This window comes from Leptopilina heterotoma, unplaced genomic scaffold, assembly GCF_015476425.1.
Source record: "Leptopilina heterotoma isolate Lh14 unplaced genomic scaffold, ASM1547642v1 Lhet_24, whole genome shotgun sequence".
NCBI classification, from domain to species: Eukaryota; Metazoa; Arthropoda; class Insecta; order Hymenoptera; family Figitidae; genus Leptopilina; species Leptopilina heterotoma.
The window spans coordinates 1,074,015-1,101,058 of NW_025110956.1; the positions used below are offsets into that span (position 1 = coordinate 1,074,015).

The following is a 27,044-nucleotide window of genomic DNA, read 5'->3' on the forward strand; positions in this document are numbered from 1 at the left end:
ATGTGTTTCATGAAGATTTTCGCAAATTTTGTCTAAACTATCTTTTAGAAACTTTTTTATATGCAATACTGAAATAAATGAAAAAAGCTATATATTTGTTTGGAAAATAGGACCATTCGTATGTAACAGAAGGTGTCGTAAGGGGAGAGCTAGGTCCAAAATGGTTCCAAAATAGCGTGACGTAGTTTAAAAGGAGATGCATTCAAAGGGGCGATTTATGATTCGCCACTAAATCGTGCGCACTTATAGGGGAGACCAGGGTGTAATGAATCATTTCAATTTATTCAAAAAAGGATAAGTCGAAATAATTTTGCACTATATATGATAATTTTTGAACTTTTAAATGTTACAAGCCCTTTGCTTTCTCCTCGACCTCGGGTTGTACTGCGGCCAATGTGTACTACCCCTAAAAGTATTGTTCTATAGTGAAGAAATTTAGAGTAATATTAGTCCTTTTATAGAATAAAATATTCTCTCTGAATCTAAATCAGTTAAAATTTTAACGTATTTAAAGCGGTGACATGATCTGGCTTCTTTACTTTTGAATCAATTAAAATTTATATGGATAAGTAAAAAGATTCTTTCTGCACGGGAAAATTTTGTTCAAGAATTATTCCTGAATTTATTTAGGATCTTTTATTACTTTTTGAAAAAAATTACTTTTGATTATTTTTAAAATTTTTTCAAAAAATAAAATTTTGAAAATAATTAAAAGTAACTTTTAATTGTTGTACAATTTTTTTTTCTTCAAAAAAATAATTTTTTGAAAAAATTTAAATTTCTGTAAATTTATATAGTTGATTGTTTTTAGTTTAGAAGAATGAAAAAAACGCATAAAGAAATGGACATTAAAAAATAATCAAAATTACAAAATAAGTTCAAATTTCAGTTTTGAAAATTTTGAATTTTACTTAAAAAAAAGTATTAACTAATTAATTATTGTTGTTATAATAATTTTTCAAAAAATATATTAAAATTTTCATAATTCAAAATTGTGAGAAAAAAATTGACCACCCATAAATAAAATTAATTTAGATGGTTTAAAATTTCACGGATCCCTCTGAGCTTAACCCTTTCGTGCCCCAGGGAAACACAGCTGGTGGAGTTTGTTGAAACTTGTTATTCGGGTAGGTTTTGGGATCCCTGATTATGAATCTGAAATCAGATTCTCAAAATTTTCAAAATTCAACATGGCGGATCCAATATGGCGGACATTTTTTTTTTAAATTGATCAAATTCGCATAATATTTGTTACTCGGGGGTTTTCGGGTCCGCTGATTACGAATTTGAAGGCAGAATTTCCAAAAAATGAAATTCAATTATGTTCAAAAATTTTAATAAAATTCTTTGTGAAATTTCAATTATTTTTAAAAACTTTCCTCAATTTAATGATTTTTAATATTTACTTTACTTTAATTAAAATTACTAAAAGAATTCAATTAGTTAAAAAAAATGTTGATAAAATTCTAAGCAAACATTACATTATTTTCATAAATAATAAAAATTTTACAGGAATTCAACTATTTACAAATTTTTTATAAATTTCTTCGCAATAATTCAATTATTGTCATAAATAATAACATTTTTAAACAAAAATTTAATTATTTTCATGAATAATAAAACTCATAGAATTTTAATTATTTTTAATATAATTTCAATTGAATTTCTCAAAAAATTTAATTATTCTTGAAAATTTTATTAAAATTCCTCGAAAAAATTCAAATTTGTCGATAAAATTCTTTATGATAATTCAAATTTCGAGAAACATTCATTTATTTAATAAATTATTCATTTTTCTATTTAAATAATTGAATTCTCGTAGAATTTTTCAATAAAAATTGTTTTAAAAATGAATATCAGTTAAAATTTTAGATAATAATTGAATATTAAAAGCATTAAAGCATGAATTTTTAAAAATAATTAATAACTGAATTCTTTCGAAGAATTTTTATAAAATTATTGAAAATAGTTAGGTACATTTTTCGAAGAATTTACTTAAAATTGTATTAAAAATAATTGAAATCGTGTGAAAAATTTTATTAATTTATGAAAGTAATTGAATTCTTGCAATGAATTTTTTCAAATTTTTTTTTTAAATAATTGAAATTAAGCAAAGGATCTTATTATTTATGAAAATAATTGAATTCTTTTGAGAATTTTTATTAAAATAGTAGATTTTGAAAATATTTGAATTTCGATGAAGAATTTCATTATATTCGTGAAATGTAACTAAATTCTTGCAAAAAATTTAAGAAAATAATTCCATTTTTCTTGGAATTTTCTTTAAATTGTATTATAAGTAATTGAAATTCTCAGGAAAATTTTATAATTATTTATGAAAATAATGGAATTCTTACAACAAATTTTATCAATTTTTTTTTAAATAATTGAATTCATGTGAAAAATTGTATTATTTGTAAAAATAATTGAATTTTTGCAACGAATTTTATTACATTTTCTTTTAATAATTAAATTCTTTTGAGAACTTTTATTAAAATAGGAAATTTTGAAAATTTTTGAATTTCAGCCAAGAATTTCATTATTTGTGAAATGTAATTTAATTCTTACAAATAATTTTTGAATTTAATTTCAATTTTCGAGAAATTTATTAAAAATTGTATTAAAAATAATTGAAATCCTGTGAAGAATTTTATTATTTATGAAAATAATTGTATTCTTACAACGAATTTTATTAGGTACATTTTTTTAAATATAATTTAACTTTTTTTTGAAAAATTTTATGGAAATTAAAATTTTTATAAAATATGAAGATATCAATTACTCCGAGTGTCGAAGACTCGGAGTGATTGATATCTTCATGTTTAATAATAATATTCTTAAGTTGTTGAATTTTAAAAATGTTTGAATTTGAATGTTTTGAAGAATATGCGTATAATAAAATAAATGTATTTTCTTTTCAGAAAAGGGACAGTAATATTTTCTTCGAAAAGTAAATGATGGAGGCATACGATGATGACGATGACGACACACACTTTTGCATTAAGTGCAATTCCACAATCCATGGTTTGGAGAATTACGTTCGTCACCGACAATCCGGATGTCGTGTTAAAACAGAATCACATGATGCACCTGCAACTCCAACGACAGTATCCTATCCAGAAATTTTAAACGCTGACGCTTTCTTCAGTTCTCTGGAGCTACAAAGCAGTTCGAAATCAAATTCACGTCGAATGACTTCAAGTGATCGTTCAAGAAAATCCGGAAGAAATGAGGATCGTAAAAAGAAGAATCAAAAGGACAAAAGTCCGGAAGACTCTTCAAAGGATAAATTACACAATCTTCTGCCAGTCGTAACTGATCTTGATGATCCGACAGATCATCTTGGAATTCCGTCATTGGTCGGATTTCCCGATATAGTCTCAACCAGTAAACCATCAACTTCCGTCAAAATATGCCTGGTTTCCTCAGGAAAAATAGAAGCATCTGAGTTTCATGGAAAACAAGATTCATTGGAGAGTGTAATTTCTAAGCAGCTGGATAGTAAACGGAATGATTCGCAAAGATTAGACCAAGATCATCAAAGTTGGTTGGATGATTCCCTTTTGGTTGATTTGGTGGTAAATCCTGTCAATAAGGACACTTCGAACTCGAGTCTGAGTAGATTTGAAGATTTCGACTTTCAGCAGGAGGAGGAAATGGAGGAAGAGAGTGGGGAAGATTATATAGAAGATGATGAATCATTCTCGGAATCAGATGATGAAGATCGTAGTTATCCTCCTGTTAGTCACACGGGGGGAAAGTGGAAACCAGGCAGCATATCACAAACCATATCACATGATCTTCATGAAGATGATATAGAAATTACAAATGAAGATGAAAATGAACATAATCATCATCATCATCATCCTCCGCCGTCGCACACTGGTGGCAAGTGGAAGCCTACCGAAAGTAATTCTATGGATGTAAGTGTTTTATAAAATTTGAGAATTTTCTACCAGGTAGTCGAAAATTAACAATCCTGTTTCAGTATAACAATAATTCTTTCCGTTATTTGCTTCCAGGATATAGAGTTGATGGAGCACAAAATGGATATAGACCAACCACCGCTGGGACATACTAGAGGAAAATGGGTACCCGGAGCACGTGCTGATATAAGCTCAGGATATTGGTGCAGTCCTTGTGGTAGAAATCTGGCTTCACGCGTACTCTACAACAGGCACCTGCGCTCTGACCTTCACGCCAGGAGAAACATGCAGGAAATCGATGGTGTTGTACAATTTCCTCAATCTGTCAACCGAAAAATGAAGCTTCAAGAGGTATTGATCAAAACTTTGTTTAACTTTCAAATTTCAAAAATCATATTTACTTTTGCAACGCGCAATATTTTTAGTTACATTCCTCTATTATTATTAATACCTATAGTTATTAATATTATATCTACTAATGAATAACATTAGATATGTTTATACATCGAAAATTAATTCTAATTAAAATTTTACTACTTAGAAAAATTGTTTAAAAAAAGATATACTTATTACTAATTCAAGACAAGATTTCTTAATACATTCGACGTTCCATTGCAGCTGCAACTGGTCGAGAACAGATTTTGTTCGTATTTCATTATTTTGAAGTACTCAAGATCCTCATTAAGTATGCCGACCAGTCTTTCAAAATTTCAATTATTGTCCAAAATATTTGCAATTAAACAATTTTGATTTCTACTGGCTTAAATTTGTGAACTAGATGGGAACCCCAATAGGCCCAACTTCCAAATTCACCTACAAAATTTTCACTTTCAATATCTTAAAAATATTTTTCACTTTCACGCAGAAATTTTTACTTTCACCCAGAGAAATTTCACTTTAACCCACAAAATTTTCATATCAATTTTAAAAAATTCTCTCTATCCATCAAAAAATTTTTAATTTCACCCAATATGTTTTCATTTTCCCAAAAAAATGTTCACTTTTACAGCTAATTAAGGGGAGGAATCGGTAAAATTTCAACCCTTCGATAATTACGTTGTTAAAAGGGGCCAATTTTTTTCTGGCATTATTTAGGATCTAAATTTATTCTATATAGTTAAAATTGAAAAAAAAAATTTCGAACATTTTGAAAATTTTATTTTTTGAAAAATTAAAATTTTTTAAAATCCATACGATTGATTATTCATCAGAATCATCAGAAAAGCCTTCAAAACATTTGGCAAGAAAAAATAATAAAAAATATGTAAGTAGTTGAATTTTTTAAGAATTACTAGTAAAATTTGAGCCAATCAAAAATGACCATTTTTAGGGGTTTCAAAATTTTTTTTTTTCTATTTCAGTACCTTAAATCATATTACACTAGAAAATGAATAAAAGTAATGTTTAACTGATTTACAATTTTTTATTTTTCAAAAAATTAAAATTTTTAAAAATCCATACTATCGATTGTTTAGAATTATGAAATAAGTGTATAAAAAAAATCAGCAATGAAAATTAATAAAAATTACGAGAGCAGTTCAAATTTTTATTTTTTGAAAATTTTGATACTTATTTAAAAAAATTTTAACAAATTTAATTTTTTTAATTTTTGGAAGCATTATTATAATTTAAAATACCAAAATTTGTTATAAAAAACATTAAGCACCCATAAACAACAAAATTTAGATGAACTGAAATTTCACAGGTCCCTTCCCTTAAAGAATTTTCAATTTCACCCAAAGAATTTTTCACTTTCAATTTCATAAAAAATATTTTTACTCTCACTCAAAATATTTTAACTTTCACTTTCTATTAAAAAATTTGCACTTAAAATTTCACCTCAAATTTGTTGATTAAAACACTGAGAAAACTGGAGTATTGGACTAAACATCTGAAGGGACAAATCGTTGATATTTGAGAGTTAGCTATTGGATAACAATCTAAATGTTCAAATACACCATTGACAGATATTCGTGCCATTTCTCTTGGAGGGAAAATGAGTTTATAACAGAGGGACAAATTAACCATCTTGAGAAATCCCTTCCTTATCCGGCGCGAAATGAATAAATATGGCAACCTAACCCCTATAAATTAAAACATAAAATGTCAGAAAAATAATTTCGCGCGCATCAGATCGTACACATTTTCTGCGCAACTTTTAACCCTCAGATATAATGGGAGAGAATATACAAGTAGATTTCCATTACCAATTCAAAATTTATTTTAGAAGGACTACTTAACTCTCTTCATAAGCAAAGAAAACATACACTTTTTGAACCTCCGAATTTGACTCTCCAGTTTTCTCAGTGAAGTGAAATATTTTTTGGCGAAATTTAAAGTGGGAATTTTCTGAGTGGAGGTGAAAATTTTTTGTTCGAAAGTGAAAATATTTTAGGTGTAATTTAGAGTGGAAATTCTGTTTGTGAAATTGAAAGTTAAAATTTTGTTGGTAAAATTAAAAGTGAGAATTTTTTAGGTGAAAGTGAAACTTTTTTGGGTGAAATTATAAGTAAAAATTTTTCCCGCGAAAGTGAAATTTTTTTTTGGTGAAATTGAAAGTGAACAATTTTTTAGTGAAAGTGAAAGTTATACGTGAACGCACCCCATTATTATAACATTAACAGACACTGAATACAAAAGAATAATTGTCGTCGACGTTGAAAATTATTTTAAATTTAATTTTTTCTTTTAATTGAAATAAATACTTCTTGTATCCGGATCTTGTTTTAAATAAACAATTAAAAATTGTTCAAACAAATTCTTGCAAAATAAAATTTATAAATTTCAAAAGACAATTTTTAAAATATTTTTTAAATATTATCTTATTTCTTTTCTCACAAAACAAAAACATAAAATTTTTACAAAATTTTTCATTATAAACTAGAAATTATACTAATTTTTTCTATTCATTTCTCAAAAAAAGTAGAAGTAATGTTAGAAAATCGTGATTCAAAAATATAATTTATGCAAAGTTTTTAACTCTTTTTTTAAATGCTTGAGATTTTGTTGCAAAATTGTGATGAAGAAATAAAAATTATGCAAATTTTTTTTATTAATTTCTAAAAAAAAATTGGAAATTTTGGTAAAGAAATTGTGATTGAAAAATATAAATATCGTCCAATTTTATTCTTTTTTAAACAGAAAATAACAGAATTTTCTATTAAAATTGTAATTATGAAATAGAAATTATGCAAGCTTTTCCTTAATTTAAAAAGTAAATTATAATTTCGTTAAAAATTATGATTAAAAAATTAGAAATCACAGTAATTTTTTTTACAAAAGAAACAAAGAATTTTGCAAAAAAATGTGATTGTCAAATTGAATCTTTTTCCTCTATTTTATAAAAATCTTTTAAAAATTATGTTTTATTTTCTATTAAAAACGATTAAAAAATTGTGATTGACATATAAAATTTATATTTCTTCTTCCTTTATTTCTAAAATACTTGCAGGTATGTTTAAAAGTTAAAAATTGGAAAATAGAAATGTAAATTATTCACTTTAAAAAAACAGAATTTTTTACAAAAATTATGATTTAGAAAATAGAAATTATGCAAATAGTTTTCTCCCGAAAAATACTTATATTACAATTTTGTGGACAATATTGTTAAAATTGAGGAATGGAGAATATGCAAAATGGGTTAAATTCTTAATTTCTTAATAATAATTTTTTAACAATTTTCTAATTTGTTTTATGAATAAAGAAAAAAACTCCATAATTTCGATCTGCCAAACAAAGTTTTTTAAAGAACAAAAATAAAAAAACTTTGCATGGTTTTGACTTTTCAATTACAATTTTTCTTACAAAATTCCAAATTTTTTTAAGAAAAAAAAAAATTTGGCATAATTTCTCTTTCTTAATCATAATTTTTTATCAATATAGGTACGAATTTTTCTTTGAAAATATAGGGACAAAATTTATTGCATTTTTCTTTTAGGAATGATTATAATTTGTACCTTATTTCAAAACTTGGCGCGTCAACGCAAAAAAATAATAAAATTATTATTTGACTATATATAATAAGTAAATAAATAGAAACCATAAATTTTTAAAATATTAATAATCATTTTTTCAATTAATTATAATATAAAAATAAAATAATATAAAAATATAATCTGTCAACATATTAAAAAAACGACAGCATAAGTATAATTGACTGACTTCAGGTGTGGACGATTAATTCTGAACACTTCAAAGCGACGAAATCTATTCTCGACCAGTCAGATGTGCCATGAAGCGTCCCATTTCCTAAATAATAATGATAATTACTAAGAGAGAAATATAACAAATATTATTCATTAAATTAAATTTTGTAGATATTTTTTAGATTAATTTTTAGATTCGTATCGTTTTTTATTATGTTTATGAATTTGATGGAAAACTTTATTAACAGCCGAGAGAAAATAATGAAGAGAATTCGAATGACGGGCATCAGATTGTCAAGAAACAGATTCGCAAAAGGGAAAAAGAGATTTTGACTTGTGAGATGTGTTGCGCTCGAGTGCGTCGCCCACAAATGGGAAAGCATCTACTTTCCCATTATCACTGCCGAGTAGCAGGTGCAAACCCTTTTAGAGCAAAAGCCCAGCAATTCCTTTTGGAGAACATGGAGAACGTTGTACGACAATGTCCTTTTCAATGTAGTCCCTGTAAATTTTATTGTAACACAGAAGACACCTTTTTATTACATTGGCGATCTTCCTTTCACCTGTCGATTATCAGCAAGGTAAATTTCAATTTTCAATCCTAAATAAATAAAACAAGTAGAACACTATTTATTAGATAATAATTATAATTGGAGAAATATAATATAAATGGAAATTAAAAATTAAAATTAAAATAATTAAGATTATATAGTGACTTAATGATTTAGGTTTGTAAAAAGGACTTAAACGCTAAGAAAAGAGTCTTTAAAAAATCTCGTTTTATTTTCAAATTAATTTTTAAAATTAAAACTCAATTAGGGTTCTACTATAGCTTTAAAATTGGATTTTACGTATAAAATGTGGTTTCTCTATAAACATTTACAAGTTTTTACTGTTTTATGAAGGTTTAATTTCGATTGTATATTTATTCCCCTTTCCTAATCCATGTCATTTAACGAATATTTTATTTAAATATTTTTAAAAAATCGTCATTTTCAATATTCTACAAAAATTTAAATAACTTCTAAAATAATGAACGCTTTGTAATGATCTTAAGCTTATTTTAAAGATTATTTTGTACAAAATGATAATTACTTATAGGCATTAGTGTAATTTTTTTTTAGAGAATGAAGGTTGTCAAACTTGAACCAAAAGAATTAAAAAAATTTGAAACAATCTTAACAGAATAATAATTTTTAAAATTCAAACATATTTTTTATTAAATTCTCTTGAAAAATCTACACCATATCATGTTTTATATATTTTGTAGAATAGCTTTAGTAGAAAAAAATTATTTCGAATTTCGGCTAGTTGAAATCCTGCGCATAATTTGCGCCAATGTTGCGATTATCAGGTTCCGGAACCAGAAAATTTTTTTTACTTATACATGTTACTTCAAACGACAAATGAAGAAGTTTCCAACAGTTTTTGGGTGGGACAACATAACAGGGCGCTAGATAGGCAAATTCAAAGACTGTTATTTTAAACAAAACTAACTCCGGAACATGAAAAATGTTACAACTCCAGTATGTTGATTAAAATAAAAACTAATTCTGATTCCAATAGTTTTTAGACGGGACAACATAACAGGGCGCTAGATAGGCAAACTCAAAGATTGTTATTTTGAATAAAACATACTCCGGAACATGAAAAATGTTAAAACTGCAGTATGTTAATTAAAATAAAAACTAATTCTTATTGCAATAGTTTTTAGACGGGACTACATAACAGGGCGCTAGATAGGCAAACTCTAAGATTGTTATTTTGAATAAAACAAACTCCGGAACATGAAAAATGTTAAAACTCCAGTATGTGAATTAAAATGGCAAGTAATTCTTGTTACGATAGTTTTTAGACGGGACAACATAACAGGGCGCTAGATAGGCAAACTCTAAGATTGTTATTTTGAATAAAACAAACTCCGGAACATGAAAAATGTTAAAACTCCAGTATGTTAATTAAAATAAAAACTAATTCTTATTACAATAGTTTTTAGACGGGACAACATAACACGGCGCTAGACAGTCAAATTCAAAGACTGTTATTTTGAATAAAACTAACTCCGGCACATGAAAAATGTTAAAACTCCAGTATGTTGATTAAAATAAAAACTAATTCTAATTGAAATAATTTTTATTCGGTACAACATAACCGGGCGCTAGATAGTCATTTTGAACATTTATTATGATGTATAAAACTAACTCCGGAACATAAAAAATGTTAAAACTCCAATATGTTAATTAAAATAAAAACTAATTCTTATTCCAATAGTTTTTAGACGAGACAATATAACAGTGCGCTAGATAGGCAAATTGAAAATCTATTATGTTGTATAATACTAACTCCGGAACATGAAAAATGTTATAACTCTAGTATTTTAATTAAAATGAAAACTAATTCTAATTCTAATAATTTTTAGATGGCACAACATACGCAAGATAGGCAAAGTCAAGGACAGTTATTTTGAATAAAACAAACTCCGGCAAATGAAAAATGTTAATTTTCCTGTATGTTAATTCAAATAAAACTCATTCTTATTCCAATAGTTTTTAGATGTTTCGGTGTTTGTTTTACTTAAAATAACAGTTTTGACTTCGCCTGTCTAGCACCCTGTTATGTTGTCCTGTCTAAAAACTATTGTAATAAGAATTAGTTTTTATTTTAATTAACATACTGGAGTTTTCACATTTTTCATGTTCCGGAGTTAGATTTATTCAAAGTAACAGTCTTTTAATTTTCCTATCAAGCGCCCTGTTATGTTGTCCCGTCTAAAAACTATCGTAACAAGAATTACTTGCCATTTTAATTCACATACTGGAGTTTTAACATTTTTCATGTTCCGGAGTTTGTTTTATTCAAAATAACAATCTTAGAGTTTGCCTATCTAGCGCCCTGTTATGTAGTCCCGTCTAAAAACTATTGCAATAAGAATTAGTTTTTATTTTAATTAACATACTGCAGTTTTAACATTTTTCATGTTCCGGAGTATGTTTTATTCAAAATAACAATCTTTGAGTTTGCCTATCTAGCGCCCTGCAACATTGGCGCAAATTATGCGCAGGATTTCAACTAGCCCGAATTTCTTGAATTTTTTTTTTTTTGTCTAACTTTGACGACCTGCATTTTCTAAGAAAAAAATTACACGTTAATGCCTGTAAATAATTCTCATACTGTAGAAAATGACTTTTAAAATAAGCCTAAAATTCAAATTTTTGTAAAACATTAAAAATGACGATTGTTTAAAAAATATGTAAATAAAATTTGGGCCAAATGACTTCTGAAAGATCTTGTAGACAGTGCTGCAAGATTGGAAGATTTTTCTTCAAATCTGTGGAAAATTAAAGCAATCTGCGATATTTGAAGAATTTGAAGAAATATTGTAAAAATTTGAAGATTTTTTGAAAATTTTTCAAAGGCTGTGTATATATCAAGTAATAATGAAAATATTTATAAACATTAAAATAATATTAACAAACCATTTTTTGAAAATAAATTATAATTTTTGTTCTTTACATTATTATGATTATAATAATAAATATAATAATTATTAATTACTACACAAAATGTTACTGTTCCATTTATTATTTTGCAAATTAAGAAACTTTATATTTTCAAATATAAACATCAATTTTTGAATAATTTCAGATTCAAAATTTAAAAAATTTACTTACTATTCTTTTTCGCAACAATTAAATTATTTGAAAAAATTTTTAATAAAATTCTTGATAAGAATTAAGTTATTTTCAAAAATTTTAATAAAACATTCTTTGGAAGAATTCAATTATTTTTATAAACATTAAAAATTCATTGCTCGGATTTAATTATTTTCATAACAATTTTAATAAAATTTCACGAAAAGATTCAATTATTCAATTATTTAAAAAAGTGTTTGATAAAATTGTTCAAATGACTCGAATTATTTTCAAATTTTTGGATAAAAACTTTGCAAGATATTAGTAATTTTCAATACATTAGTTTTAAAATTCAAAACATTGATAAAGAAAATTTATTAAAAAAAGTTGAGTAGCAAACAAAAACTAACTTCAATTTGCGAACAGATTCAAACACAACAATATTAATTTATTCCTTTAAAATTGTTTGTGAAATTTTATTTCATTTATCATATTTTAGAAAAAATTATTTAATTTAAAATTTTGTTTAAATTGAGAAATTTTTTTGACTAGTTTAAAGATTTCTGAAGATTAATAAGAAAAGTTTGAAGATTCGACATTTTAACCATTTGGCAGCACTGCCGGTAGTGTAAATGCGGCTAAATTTTCTCATTTTTGAATATTTTTCAGATTGATGGAAACTTTAAATGTGCTCCATGTGCCTTTTGGTGTGATGAAAACTCAAGTATGGAGTCACATCTTTTGAGTTCTTGTCATCGAGATTTGATTGCTATGATGAATGGTTCAATTCCTACTGTCATATCAAGACAAAGAAGCCTAATATGCATAACTTGCGAACAAACATTTAGGTAATCATTCTTTTGTTTATCAATTTTTTTAGTAACCTAAGAAAGGAAAATAATAATAGTATACTTTCATAGTTTATTAGAGTGGTCCTCATTTTGGGAAAGTTTCAATTTCTTAGGACACTAGACTAGACTTTACGAATGTGAAAAAAATGGCCTGTACACAAGTACAGCCCATTTAATGAATATTAACCCATGCCACCGAAAGGTTAGAGTTTAAATTGGGTTTAACATATACGTTTAGCGCCCACTCTTGTATATTATGCATGCTAATTTTTGTATTTATTAACATTTTGGTTTGATCTTATGTATATTTATGGTTTATGATGTGCTAAACACGAATAAGGTGTCAAAAAGTTGACAAACTTTTTAAGGCAAAAGTTATTGAATGATTATATAATTATTTTGTCAGATTTAAGAAATGTTTAGAACACTGTAATCAAACAAAATTGTCTACATCTTATTTTGACAGTTAACATGTCACTGATTATCAAAAATTACTAATAGGGCCTCTTTTGATCTGTAGGTTAAGAAATAAGTCAAATTTGACCTAAATTTTGACCTAGGGTATTAACTCCTTCGAAGGCCTCAATGGGGCCTCTTTTGGTCTGTAGGTTAAAGAGTAGGTTGCATTTAACCTAAATTCTGACCTAGGGTATCGGTCCTTTGGAGGACCCATAGGGACCTCTTTTTGACCTGTACGTTAAAAAAATAGGTCAAATTTGAGCTAAATTTTGACTCAACTTCAAAGGGTATGAAGATCTTTAAGGTCAACTTCTGAGCACTTAATCCGGCGGTAATATTACAGAAATATTACAGTGTAATATTACTATAATATTACATGCTACTTGGGTATATAAAGTTAATAAATAGAGAAGTTAGCATGCAAAATATAAAAACGTGTTTTAATTAAAAATTTACCTTCCGTGGACAAAGAAAGACGCCTTTTTCTGACGTTCCCATGCCCACTGGGTATTTCCTCTTACTTAATTTTTTTCAACTATTTCAGATATAACATAGAATTATGCCAACATGCAAAAAGTACTGGACATGAGGTTAATTTCACAGCTACTGACGAATACCAAAAAAGAATTAGATGTCAACTCTGTGATATCGTATTTAGATCATTAGTGGCACTACAAAGACATCAATTAACATTTCACAAGTCAGAACCTAATAAAGTTCCAAAGATGGATCTTGTTCCGTACTATTGCTCTTTTTGTTCTTTGAGTTTCAAGACAACAGAAGAAGCTATTTTGCACCGAAGAACTTTGGCCCACAAAGAAATAGTCAAATCGACGAAAGCTGATAATCCCTCGATTTCTAGAGAATGTCTTAATTGCAATAAACATCTGTCCAGCCTTTCAGAATTAAGAACTCATCTTCTCGAGCTACATCCAGAACTTTGCTTCAGGTTTGAATTTCGCAGAAAATATTTATGCTATAAAAGTAGATCCAAATTTGAGTGTCAATCATCCTAATATACACGATATCCCCCATGATAATGTTCCCGGGAATGGGATCAAAAAATTCCTGGGAGTGAAATAAAAATGGAAACTAAAAAATTCCTGTAATCACTCTCGGGAATTTCTGAGTCTCTTTCCCGGGAACTTTTTCACATGCATCATCATAATTAAATAAATAAATATAAATCATTTAATTTGCAGTTGTATTAAAAAGATGTAATTTTATGTTCAGGTGTCCAAAATGTGCTAAAATTTTTGCACTATCTCAAGATGTCTCAAGACATACCAAAGAAGGTGAATGCAATCCGCAAGAAATTCCAAATGTTTTTAACGACAATGTCGAATGGAAATGTAGCATATGTCCTTTTGCAACTGAGTTGCAGTCAGAATTCATTTTTCACGAAGCGCTACATGCGGGACCTGTTGAACCTAAAATTGGAGAAGCCGGAAGTAGTAGACCTGCGGTTAATTATCAGTGTACTCTCTGCAAAAAGTGTTACTCGAAAACAACTTTGAGAAATCACATCAGGGGTCACACTGGCGAACGACCATTTCCATGCAGCAAGTGCAGTCTTAGTTTTTTGAGACGAAATGACCTGAACACACATCGTAAAAATTGCAGGCAAATTCCTCAACATGAAAAATCAGATCGTCAAAGAAACTTTTCGTGTGCTGAATGCAGTTCTGCTTTCTTCACCAAGTAAGTGGATTTTTCATAATTTAAAAACTGGAAATATATATTAGTTGATTATATCAAGACTAAAGTAAGATATATAGTATTTGGAAAAAATGAATTATTTTTAAATAATCTCAAAAAACATTGGACTACAATATTGAGACAACATTGCCTGGCCTCAATATTAAGTAAGTTGAAAATTTTTAAAAATTTCATGACCATTTCGCTTCCTGATTATGATAACAGTATATAAATCAACAAGGAGACAAAGGCAGACAAGATTTTTGTCGCATTAAACTCATGGGCGCCTTAGGCTGGGAGTTAACCCTTTAACGGACAGTGGGACATATATATGGGTAATTCCACGTGAGATTTCAGTCGACCTCTTAAAATCGGCCAAAAATATTTTTTTTTCTATTCTGTATTGAAAAAAAACAGATACGTATTTTTTTATTATTTTTTTGGAGGCCAAATTTTTGAGTTATGAATTTTCAAAATTTTCGCTTTTTAAATGTAGGTATATTTTTAATGTCAGATAACTCAAAAAATATTGCTTCTTTTCATTTTTTGACAAGAGAAAAAAAGTTTTGTTTTTCTCTCTACTTTTGAATAATCATAACAAAAAAATTTTTTTTTTCATTTTTTATTAAAAAAATAAAAAAATTTTATAAACAAATTAATTTTTTTTAACTTTGGGTATGATAAATTTTTAATTTTCTTTTTTTAAAATATACCTGAAAATGATAAGAAGGTTTTGCAAAAAGTTTCAGAGTGGGCCTGACAAGTTTGATGGGTCCAAAAAAATAATTAAGCTCTCCGTGCAGGTCGCACGCACGTGGCACAATGGGATTTTTTTACAATTTATTATTAAAAATTGTTTAGAGTCTAAAAATTCAATAATAATCAAAATCCGATAAAATTTGTAGGCTCTAGACAATTTTTAATAATAAATTGTAAAAAAATCCCATTGTGCCACGTGCGTGCGACCTGCACGGAGAGCTTAATTATTTTTTTGGACCCATCAAAATTGTCAGGCCCACTCTAAAACTTTTTGCAAAACCTTCTTATCATTTTCAGGTATGTTTTAAAAAAAGAAAATTAAAAATTTATCATACCCAAAGTTAAAAAAAATTAATTTGTTTATAAAATTTTTTTATTTTTTTAATAAAAAATGAAAAAAAATTTTTTTTGTTACGATTATTCAAAAGTAGAGAGAAAAACAAAACTTTTTTTCTCTTGTCAAAAAATGAAAAGAAGCAATATTTTTTGAGTTATCTGACATTAAAAATAAACCTACATTTAAAAAGCGAAAATTTTGAAAATTCATAACTCAAAAATTTGGCCTCCAAAAAAATAATAAAAAAATACGTATCTGTTTTTTTTCAATACAGAATAGAAAAAAAAATATTTTTGGCCGATTTTAAGAGGTCGACTGAAATCTCACGTGGAATTGCCCATATACATCCCACGTACTTTAAAAAATCGTAACTTTGTTAGATCTCAATGGATCAAGTTCAATTTTGAAGGGGAGAGCAATAGGAATAAATATATTCATGTATTTTTAAAAAAACTACCATTTTTGAAATACAGTCCTTTAAAAAAGGCCAAAAATCATAAAATTTAAAAAAATGGTATAAATTTTGTAAAAAATTTTTTTTTTGAACTTCGATTATTACAAATGCTTAAAAATATAGTAAATATTGTAAAAAAATTAATAACAAAAAAATCACCCACGGGAGCGTTTACAAATGATGTCACGCAATTTTTGGAGATTTTCGACCCCACCCCCTCCCCCCTGTCACGCAATTTTTGCAATTTCACATGAGAAAAATACATTGTGTCACGTTTAGTAGAGACCCCACCCTCCCCCACTCAAAAAAAACATGACATCATTTGTGAACGCTCCCCACAGGGTAATAAAAAAATTACAGAAACTACCCCTGTAAAACCAAATTTTTTTAAATTGATTACAAATAATTGAAGATGGCGGACGACTTTTTCAAAATTTTCAAAAATGTAATATTTTTTTAATGGAAATATTTTTAGAGAAAATTATATGCTTTTTCAAAAAAAAAGTTACTCAGGTGTTTTTGGGGTGGCTGAAGGCAAAACTGAGGTCATTTTTTTTAAAATTAAAAATGGCGGATCCAATATGGCGGACATGAAAATTAAAAATCGAATGAATTAGCTTGAAATTCGTTACTCAGAGGTTTTTAGGGTTGCTGAATACGAATCTATGTGGTTAGTTTTTGAAAATTCAAAATGTTGAATCCAATATGGAGGACATGAAAATTAAAAATCGAATAAATTCACTTGAAATTCGTTATTCTAGGGTTTTTTGGGTCGCTGAATACGAAACTGGTTATTTTAAAAAAATTTTAAATGGCGGATCCAATATGGCAACATAAAAATTAAAAATCGTACGAATGCGCTTGAAAATAGTTATTCGGGGGTTTTTAGGGTCGTTGAATACAAATCTGAAGTCAGTTTTCAAAAATTCAAAAATTCAAAATGAAAATAAATTTTGATGATTCAAAACGGTTGAATAAAAATAGTTAATAGTTAAAAGATGTTTATACATATATAATTCCTGTACCAAACAATTTGTAATCTAGTAATCACCGAATAACTCTTTTTAAGCGGATTCAGTGCATTTTAAATTTTTATGTCCGCTCTATTGGATCCTACATTTTGAATTTTTTAAAACTAACTCCATATTCGTATTCAGCGACCTTAAAATCCTCCGAGTAACTCTTTTTAAGCGGATTCAGTCGATTTTAAATTTTCAAGTCCGCCATATTGGATCCACCATTTTGAATTTTTAAAAACTGACAATAGATTCGTATTCAACGACCCCAAAAACCACCGACTAACGATTTTCAAGCGAATCCGATCAATTTTTAAAAAAGTCATCCGCCATATTGGATCTGCCATTTTGAAATTCGAAAAACTGTTGTCAGATTCGTAATCAGCGACCCCGAAAACCTTAGGATACCAAGTTCAATAATTATTTGACATTAAGGCTAATTTTCTATGGGTAGTTAGTCATTGTTTTCATTTTTCAAGCATCAGGGCATATTAATAAACAATTAAAAACTAGAATAATTAAATTTGCTTTATATATAATATTCATAAATTAACGGAAGTTTCGGGTCTGTAGGGGTGCAATCTTATAAGCAGAACTAACCAATATGCCCCGGAAGTACTTTTGGCGAATATTTTGTCATTTTTTATCAATACAGTAAGTGTGATTCAAAAATTTCCAATTGTCCTTTTAAAAACATATGTTTTAAGTTCAAAACATGACATTAGTCGTTTGTTTAAAGCTATTTTTGAAAAAAATAGACTAAAAAATGATAATTTTAAAAATTAACATTTCTAAACGACATTTTGAAACATTCAGAAATGTTGCTACTTTAAAAGTACGTTTTCTGTTATACTTACGAAAGCTCAAGTCCAAGTATCCGTCCCCTTACCTTTTAATCCATTTTCGATTCTAAGAATCTATTAAACCTAAGTCAGTTAAACACAAACTTGAGTGTAACAGGGAAAGCTACGAAAGTTTAGTGCCGTTACAGTCAAGGGTCAGACAGGAATCGAAAAGAAAAGGCTGAATTAATTTTGGGTCATCCCAAAACTAAAGTAACAAACTGCATTTAGTTTCGAGTCAATCAGAAACTAAAGTAACATATTGAATTTACTTTCGTGTCAACCTGAAACTCAACCATTATGAAAACGTAATAGTTGTTGTTTAGTGTTCCATACAAAACTATTACTATAGTTATAGTTAACTATCTAAAGCAGTATTGCCGAGTAATATTCTGGAATATTAGTCTTGGACTGTAACATTAGGATAATATTGAGGTAATATTCAAATGACTTTTACTTTAAGGAAAGCATGGACTCAAGATAGAAATCGAACTCTGAACCTGAAACGCATGAGTCTCGAGTAAGTCTCGGGTTAAAACAAAGAGCCCAATTTAGGGGAGCGTGGGGTAATGGGAGAGTGGAGATAATGGGGGATTTTAAATTTCAAGAACTTTGAGGCTTTGAAATCAGCAGAAACTCGGAAAACTTGGACAGCCTTTGTTTATGTCATAAGAAGACAAACGATCACATTATTGACAAATTTTCATTTGGAAAAACCTCTAGGCCTTGGTTGGCCCGATGGTTGACAAAACTTCGAGAAACTTAGTTTAAGAGATTTAAAATTTTTGTCTGGCCGAACTCTGGACCATGGATGGTCCGACAATTGACAAAAATTTGTAAAAACAATTTAAAGAAGATTGAAAATCTATTAACAATTTAAAGTTTTGGTTTTATTGTAAAGTGAATCTCTTAAATCTACTATTATTAACATTTTTTAAAAACTAAACCTGAAACAAAAAAATTTAAATAATTTCCTAAAAACATAAAAAAAACTCTTGAGTTTGCCTTCTTCTTTTAATAAAATTAACATAATTTCTGAAATAAAATTTATGTGTTTTAATGTTCTTTGACTTGTTTTCAAGGTAATTTTGCATGCAATTTAAATATCCAATTGTTAGATATAACTCTCTCCAAAAATATGCCTTTTTGAAGTTAATTTAAGAAATTTGACAAATTTTCATGATTATTTTTAGAGGTAAACTTTTTTTCTAACACACCCGCCGAAAATACATCATTTCTAACCTGCATGTAGACAGAAAAATGAGTCTTTTCCGATGAGAGGGAGGAAATGTATAATTTTCCCTCCCAGTGATCTTTAATTCAAGCCCAAGAACATTAAAATATTTCAAGTATACTTTAAGAACTATATTAATTTTAACGAAACAATGAAAATTTAAAAAATTTTAAAATCGATTTTTAATCATAAATAAGGGGCTAATAGTAAAAGTGGTTTATAATAATAATAATGGGAGCAAAAGCGGAATAAGTTACGTGGCAGCAAAAACGGGTTAAAATTATTGATGAATTTAGCGATAAATTTATTGTACTAATGACTACAAAATATTAATTATAATAAAATAAGTCTTTTTTTTTACTATTTTTACTATTTTTTAAGCATTAATAATTTAATATAATTAATTATCAAGTAATTACACAATCATTTTAACCCGTTTTTGCACCTAAGTCACTTATTCCACTTTTGCTCCCGTTATTATTTTAAACCAGTTTTACTGCCAGCCCCTCAAATACAATCGTTTTTCATTAGGATAATTTTTCGACAAATTTTAATAGATTTATTATTAAGTACCTTTCAGAGAGAAATTATTGTATTTTTAAAATTTTTTAATTTACTAAATGGGTAATAAAATGAAGTCAGATTTTCAAAATTCAAAATAGTGGATCCAATATGGCGGACTTATTTTTAAAATTGATTAAATTCACTTGAAACTTGTTATTCAGGGGTTTTTAAGGTCGTTGATAGCTAATATGAAGTCAGATTTTCGAAATTTGAAATATATATATATAAGAATTTTCAATTAGGGACACCAAAAAAACCACAGCTACCAAAATTCATATAAATCAAATAAATTTTGAAGAATTTGTCGTCTAAAATGCATCAGAAATTTTATGTTTCTAAAAACTGATTTCATATTCGTAATCAGCAATCCCAAAAGAAACAAGTTTTAAGTGAATTCGATCAATTTAAAAAATTTGTCCTCCATATTGGATCCGCCATTTTGAATTTTGAAAATCTGATTCCTGGTCTTCATTAGGATGTCTATTGTTTGTGCGAATTTAAGGATATACTTTGCTATGGAAACTGGTTAAAAAATGTTATGCTATCTGGAAGGGGATAAATTTGAAGTACTTACCTTTTGACGTGATGGGACTTTTGAAAATTACGATCATCATTAAACGAATTCTTAAATATTATGAAATTGATCTGTAAGTTTTCAGCTAGCTTGCGGAAAATTTGCAAAACTTACATATTACAAGCATCCAATAGTGTTGAAAGTTAATTTTATGCACTAAAATCATGTCATAATGCATGAACTGTTAGCAAGTGTACTTTGTATAAATAAACGAACAAGCATTCGGAGAAAAGTGCAAGACAATAAACGCTTTGGAGTCACGAACTAGCCGCGAATGAAGCTCGTGTAGTAGTAAAAGTGTCCTCGCTGCATAACTGTAAAATAAAGGACCGTGTCTGAAGCCAAGGAAACAACCAGACTAAAAAAAAGACTAAAAAAAACCAAGCAAAAGAGAAAATAAGGGAAATATTTAGAGGTTTATAAAAGATCTTTACACTCTTTTATGCAATGAAAAAAATGTGTATACACAAAGGTAGATTGGAATGGTAGAATGGTAATCTAATTCAAATTAGATTGCATAGTTAGTTAAAATATTTATTTAACATATTCAGTATTTTTAACGTTCAGTGGATTATTTTCATCATCGAATTCTTAATTAATAATTCAAATTCATATCTAATTGTTTTTTGTGTATAGCTGGGTTAGTTGAGTCCATGAAATATGCAGTCATAAATAATCGGTATGGATGTGTATTATCTGAAAATCCATTTTTCTCCACGTCGAGAATTTAAAATCTTAACATATGGCTAAATATTGAAAAGAAGAGTAGAAAAAAGGGGGCAGATAAAGGGAAATAAAAAAACAAAGGAAGGGCGGAAGTTAGAGAAATTCAGTATGAAGAGCAGAATAGAAGAGACGCTCGAGTTGGGTTTAAAAGGGAAACAGAGGCGCACGCGCTCCCTGACACAAGTTCGTATTAACATCTCAGCCCGTGGGTCATTTTAGTATTTAACGGGTCTACATTATAGCTCCAGCAAGTACTTTCTATTCTGTAATACTATATACACACTGGCTCGTATGTACGACACTAGCTACATACACATTGCTCTATGTTGTGCTGCTTGGTCGACATAAGTATTAAAGCATTGCAGGGTTGTAGTGGGCGCTATAAAGCAAATGTTAACACCTTCGCTCTCTTCTTCGTCCTCTCTTCGTCCCACGTTTATTCCTCACTCTCTCTCACTCTCTCTCTCTCTCTCGTTTTCGTTCTCATTCTCGTTTCTGAGCGAGAACCAACCCTCCTCTCTATGTACTGGAAACAGAATCTATTCAACGCCCAGCATCCAACCTATTCCCATACCAATAGCAGCCTCGAACGAGGGCATGAATTTCGCTTCTCGAATGACTCCGAGCTTTTCATTTAATGTCATGGTTTCCAGCCGTTTCGGGGGATTTTGTTAGGCCGGCAGAGTTCAGAAGCCTTTTTATTGACACTACTCTAGCACACCGTAAGAATCTTTAATATCAGAATTGAATGACATTTGGTATATCAGGATTCTTCTGTTACGATCGGACGTGCTTTTCTCTATTCAATTTTTTTTACATTCCTTTCTTATTCTTCAAGTACTTGAAACTGTTTAAACAATACAGATGAATCACATTTTATAAAAGAAATGAATGAATAAATTTATCTATTTATTAGTTCTCGACAAAACCAATACCACTTTCATACGAAATAAATTTTCATGAATTTTTAAATTGTCGATTTTCCGTGTAAAACCTGCTTTAAAGGAAATTCTCTCTGCTACATTAGCGTTCACGTCGGGTGCGCCTGCAGTTAGTTGGTCTAATCATTTTGTATCTTTTGAAATTCGTTCCAAATTAGCGCATATCCAGGAATTTACGACTGGCGCCTTACTGTTGTAGTAGTTACCATTATTGGCCCCAGAGCTGGCGTAAATTTGGAATAACTTTTTGTCAGTATTAGTTACCAGAGAGTTGATACAGTACTAGAAATCACCACACATTTAGTATTGGTGAAATATATTCTTTGATTTTTGTTATATATTTAGAGGTTTTTTTGGACGTCGGGGGAAATATGTAATTTACAGCAGAGCGTATCTAATGTTTTTTAAAATAATATTTAATCAGATGGTCAATTATGTAGTTTCACTTCACATTCATTTTACTTTCGCTTCACTTTCACAACATTTTTTTTTAATTTTCACATTCACTTCACTTTCACCAAAATTTATTTTTTTGATGGGGTATTTGCTCGTGTATTAGAGTGTAAATTTTTCTGATGATAGTCATGTATTAGTCGCGTAATAACGTATAGTACAGTAGCGCATTATCACATTGTTGTAATACCACGTAATATATCTATAATATCTTATTAACAATGCGAGTTAACAATACCGAAGTTAACCCTTTTAACGCCCAAATGTACAAAATTTTGGCATGAAGTTTGAGGACTTATTGTGGTACTTAAAAATCAATAGAAAAATTCATCAATCATAATTTCTTATATTTTCATATGCGTTCTATCGAATGGTGTTATACAAAAAATCAAAAACTTTTAAAAAAGGTTATTAATGTTTTTTATAAAAAATATATAAGCTACAAGATAGGAAAGTATGAAATTGTTAAAAGTGTTTAGATTAAGTCGAAACTTGTTACTCAGAGGTTTTAGGAGTCGCTGATGATCACGAATCTGAAGTCCAGTTTTAAAAATTCAAAATGGCGGATCCAATATAGCGGACAATTTTTCTAAAAACTCATTAGATTCGCTTGAAACTTGTTATTCAGGGGTTTTTGGGGTCTTTGATTACGAATCTTATATATTTGGAATTATTATATTTTTATTTATGCTCAAAAAATTATTTAAATATTTTAATAAAATCTTGTAGTTTTTCAAGTTAGAAAAAATTATTTTAGTCTAGTTTGTGTTGTGGCAATACTTGTCGGTTTTACAATTGTTAATAGCACAGGACCACAAAATTTTTTTTAAAGGAAGTATTCACCGGACCATGTTTTTATGTTTTTTGGGTCGCTGAATTCGAATCCGAATTCAGTTTTTCGCCATCACGTCAAGTTTCTTTACAAAAGTTAATAAAATTCGCAAAAACTGACTGAAAACACGATATAAATAAAAATAAGCAGAAGATTCTATTAAAAATCAACTTTAACACAATGAAAAAATATTATATAATGTGAATGAATCAAAAAAACTCGTAAATATTCAAATTTTAAGATGGCGGATCCAATATGGCGTCGATTTTTTTAAAATTCACCAAATTCGTCTGAAACTTGTTACTCGGGGGTTTTTGGGGTCGCTGAATACGAATTTCACCTCAGTTTTTAAAAATTCAAAATGGCGGATCCAATATGGCTGTCGAATTTTTTTAAAAATTTATCAGATTTTTAATTTTTGAAAACTAAGATGAAATTCGTATTTAGTAACCCCAAAAACCCCTGTTAAGTTTCAGTCGAATTGTCAAATAAATTTTACAGAAAAAGAAGGAAATTTTAAGTGAATGTGAAACGTGAAAAAAAATTTGGTAAACGTGAAGTAAGTTTTCATTCGGAGAAGTAAATATTCAAAGTGATGAAACAAAAAATGTTGATGAAAGTGAAATGAAAGTGATGTGAATATTAAAAGTTAAGAAAAATAAAATTTGGTGTAAGTGAAGTACTTTGGTTCTAAAATTCACAAAAATTTTAATTTTATAAAAAAATTATTATTTTTTTAGAAGAATAAGGATTTCTGTTCAACTTAGTCTAATCTTCAAGTTTGATTCTTCTGATTTTGTGTCCCCCCAAGTCTAGTGAATCCTGATTATTATTCAACGTATCACGCGCAGTATCTTTGAACTTTTTTCTAGAAAGGATCAAAAATTCGAACCACAATATCAGCTAACTGTCCGTTAAGGTCACGTTTGTTTGATTCTTATATTTACATACATTTATCTTTCGCTTTTTAATAGTGCATAAATTCTATGTTCAATTGTTGAGCTTCTTTGATGGTATCACATCCAGTCAATGTGTCATCCACATAGAAATCCTCCTTTAGAACTTTAGCTGCCTTTCTGACAATGAGTAACATCTTTAAATAGTTCCCTCAGGAATTGAATTGCCAAGAAACTTAGTGTGACATAAATTAACCCTATCTCGTGGAGGGATTACGATTAACACTTGCACTAAAAAGCGCTCCTCGCTATTTAGAATGTTCCTGAAAATAAATTTCCATAAAAATCTCTCCCAATTTTATGTGCCACATAAAATTGCTAATCCTAATGATTAGAGATCGATTAGAGTCAACAATTAAGTAAAATTCTTACTTTTGCAAAACGTAAGTTAATGTTTCGAATTTTCTTGTTGACTTTGTGCACTCGCTCCTTTTCAAATATGCGAATTCGATTGATTAATAACCGTTTATTACCGAATCCCTCCTTCAATGAATTCCAGGCAACATTATAGATTGCTACTAAAATTCTATATTCTCAATCTCTTGCGTCTCTTAAATAAGATTTTAAATACCGTAATTTCTAGACCTTAGGGATGCTTTGATCATTAGGAATAATTGCAGAGAATAAATCCCTAAAACCCAGCAACTCCTCATAACCGTCTGCAAAAGTGGGAAGATCAAGTCTTGGCAATGGAAAGTAATTCCTAATTGTCGGTGATTCACTATTTGTCACAGACGTTTGCGAACTTCTTAATTTATAAGGGCTTAATTGCGTAAGATAAAAAACACATAATAATTAAATATTGAAGGTGAAGGAACATTTTTTTTACCAAACGAACAGATATTTATTTAGAAAAGTCCGCCATAGGTCACACTTTAAGGTGAAGTTAACACGATAATTATCAAACCTGGAATATTTTTATTTATTTATTTATTTATAAACGAACAAAGTGACAGTAAATCGTCAGGTATTAAAAAGTGTTGCAGATTAAATTAACACCAAAAAAGATTAAAATAATCAATTTTGGTGTGATTTTTTTACAATGAATTGTAACTACAATTTTACTTTATGTCAATTATTTTTAATAATTTTCGAAAAAGTTCTTTGACAATTTTCAAATCCATTTGTTTACAATATTCAATTTCACGAAATTTCAATTATTCCTAAATTCTTTAATTAAGTGCATATGAGAAAATAAAAACTTCAAATAATATAAAAGAAAATTCAGTTAAACTTTTTCAAAAAAATTAATTTCAAAATTCAATTATTTCTAAAAATTCACGCTATATTGCTTTTAATATTCAATTATAATCTAAAATTTTAGCAGAAATTCATTTTTATGAAATGAAAATCAATTTTTATTAAAAAATTCTACAAGAATTTAATTATTTAAATGAAAAAGTAAATAATTTATTGAATAATTGAATGTTTCTCTAAATTCAATTCTCATAAAAAATTTTATTATCAAATTTTTAAATAATCAAAATTCTTTTGACGAATTTTATTAAAACTTGCATGAACATAATTACTTTTTTCAAGGAATTCAATTATAATTGAATGAAAAATAATTGAAACGCTGCGATGAGTTTTGTTATTAGTAAAAATAATTGAATCCTTAAGAAGAATATTATTACTCTTAAAAATAATTGAATTTCTGCAATAATTTGTAACTTCTCTAAAATTAAATTTTTTTCTAGTGTTTTTAACTAAAATTCTTCAATAAATCCATTATTTTTAATAGTTTTTAAAAAAGTTCTTTTAGAATTTTCAAATTCATTCGTTTACAATTCAATTTTACAAAATTTCAATTATTCGGCAATTCTGCAATTAAATATATATATTGAAAAATAAAAACTTGAAATAATTCCAATAAAAATCCTATTAAACTTTTAAAAAGAATTAATTCTACAGAATGGTTTGTCAAAAATATGAAAAATTACGAATTTTAATGATTTTAATTTGAAACTTTTTCAAAATTTAATTATTTCTAAAAATCCACGTTATAATGCTTTTAATATTTAATTATAATCTAAAATTTTAACTGAAATTCATTTTTAAAACCATTTTTATTAGTAAATTCTACGAGAATTCAATTATTTAAATACAAAAATAAGTAATTTATTAATTTCATGTTTCTTAAAATTAAATTCACATAAAAAATGTTATCAACAAATTTTTTAAATCATTAAATTCTTTAAAAGAATTTTAATAAAATTTTTAAGAATAATTACACTTTTCGAGGAATTCGATTAAAATTGCATTAGAAATAATTGAAATTCTGCAATGAGTTTTATCATTTATGAAAATAATTGAATTCCTAAAAGAATTTTATTATTTACAAAAATAATTGAATCCCTGTTAAAATGTTATTATTTATGAAAATAATTGAATTTTTGCAAAGAAATTTATTAAAAAAATTTGTAATTAATTGCATTCCTGTAAAATTTTTATTATTTATGAAAATAATAATTGAATATTTGCGTAGAATTTTATTCAAATTTTTTTTGAATAATGGAATTCTTTTGGAAATTTTTATTGAAATAGTAGATATTGAAAATCATTAAATTTTAGAAAACTTTTGAAAATAATTGAAATTTTGACAAGAATTTGATTAAAATTTTGTAAAATAATGTAATATCAGAGAA

General features: G+C 27.8%; 1 protein-coding gene across 2 annotated transcripts in view; it reads left to right on the top strand.

Moving 5' to 3' along the window:
- The window catches only part of LOC122502950 (oocyte zinc finger protein XlCOF7.1), a 201,563-nt gene that overhangs the window by 88,404 nt on the left and 86,115 nt on the right, over window positions 1–27,044 (top strand). For both annotated transcript variants that reach the window (XM_043613310.1, XM_043613309.1), the window contains exons 3-8: window positions 2,922–3,923; window positions 4,023–4,277; window positions 8,320–8,652; window positions 12,373–12,551; window positions 13,558–13,962; window positions 14,247–14,714. In XM_043613310.1, the coding sequence (XP_043469245.1) occupies window positions 2,955–3,923; window positions 4,023–4,277; window positions 8,320–8,652; window positions 12,373–12,551; window positions 13,558–13,962; window positions 14,247–14,714 (2,609 nt within the window). In that variant the 5' untranslated portion in view covers window positions 2,922–2,954. The remainder of the gene's footprint in view (window positions 1–2,921; window positions 3,924–4,022; window positions 4,278–8,319; window positions 8,653–12,372; window positions 12,552–13,557; window positions 13,963–14,246; window positions 14,715–27,044) is intronic.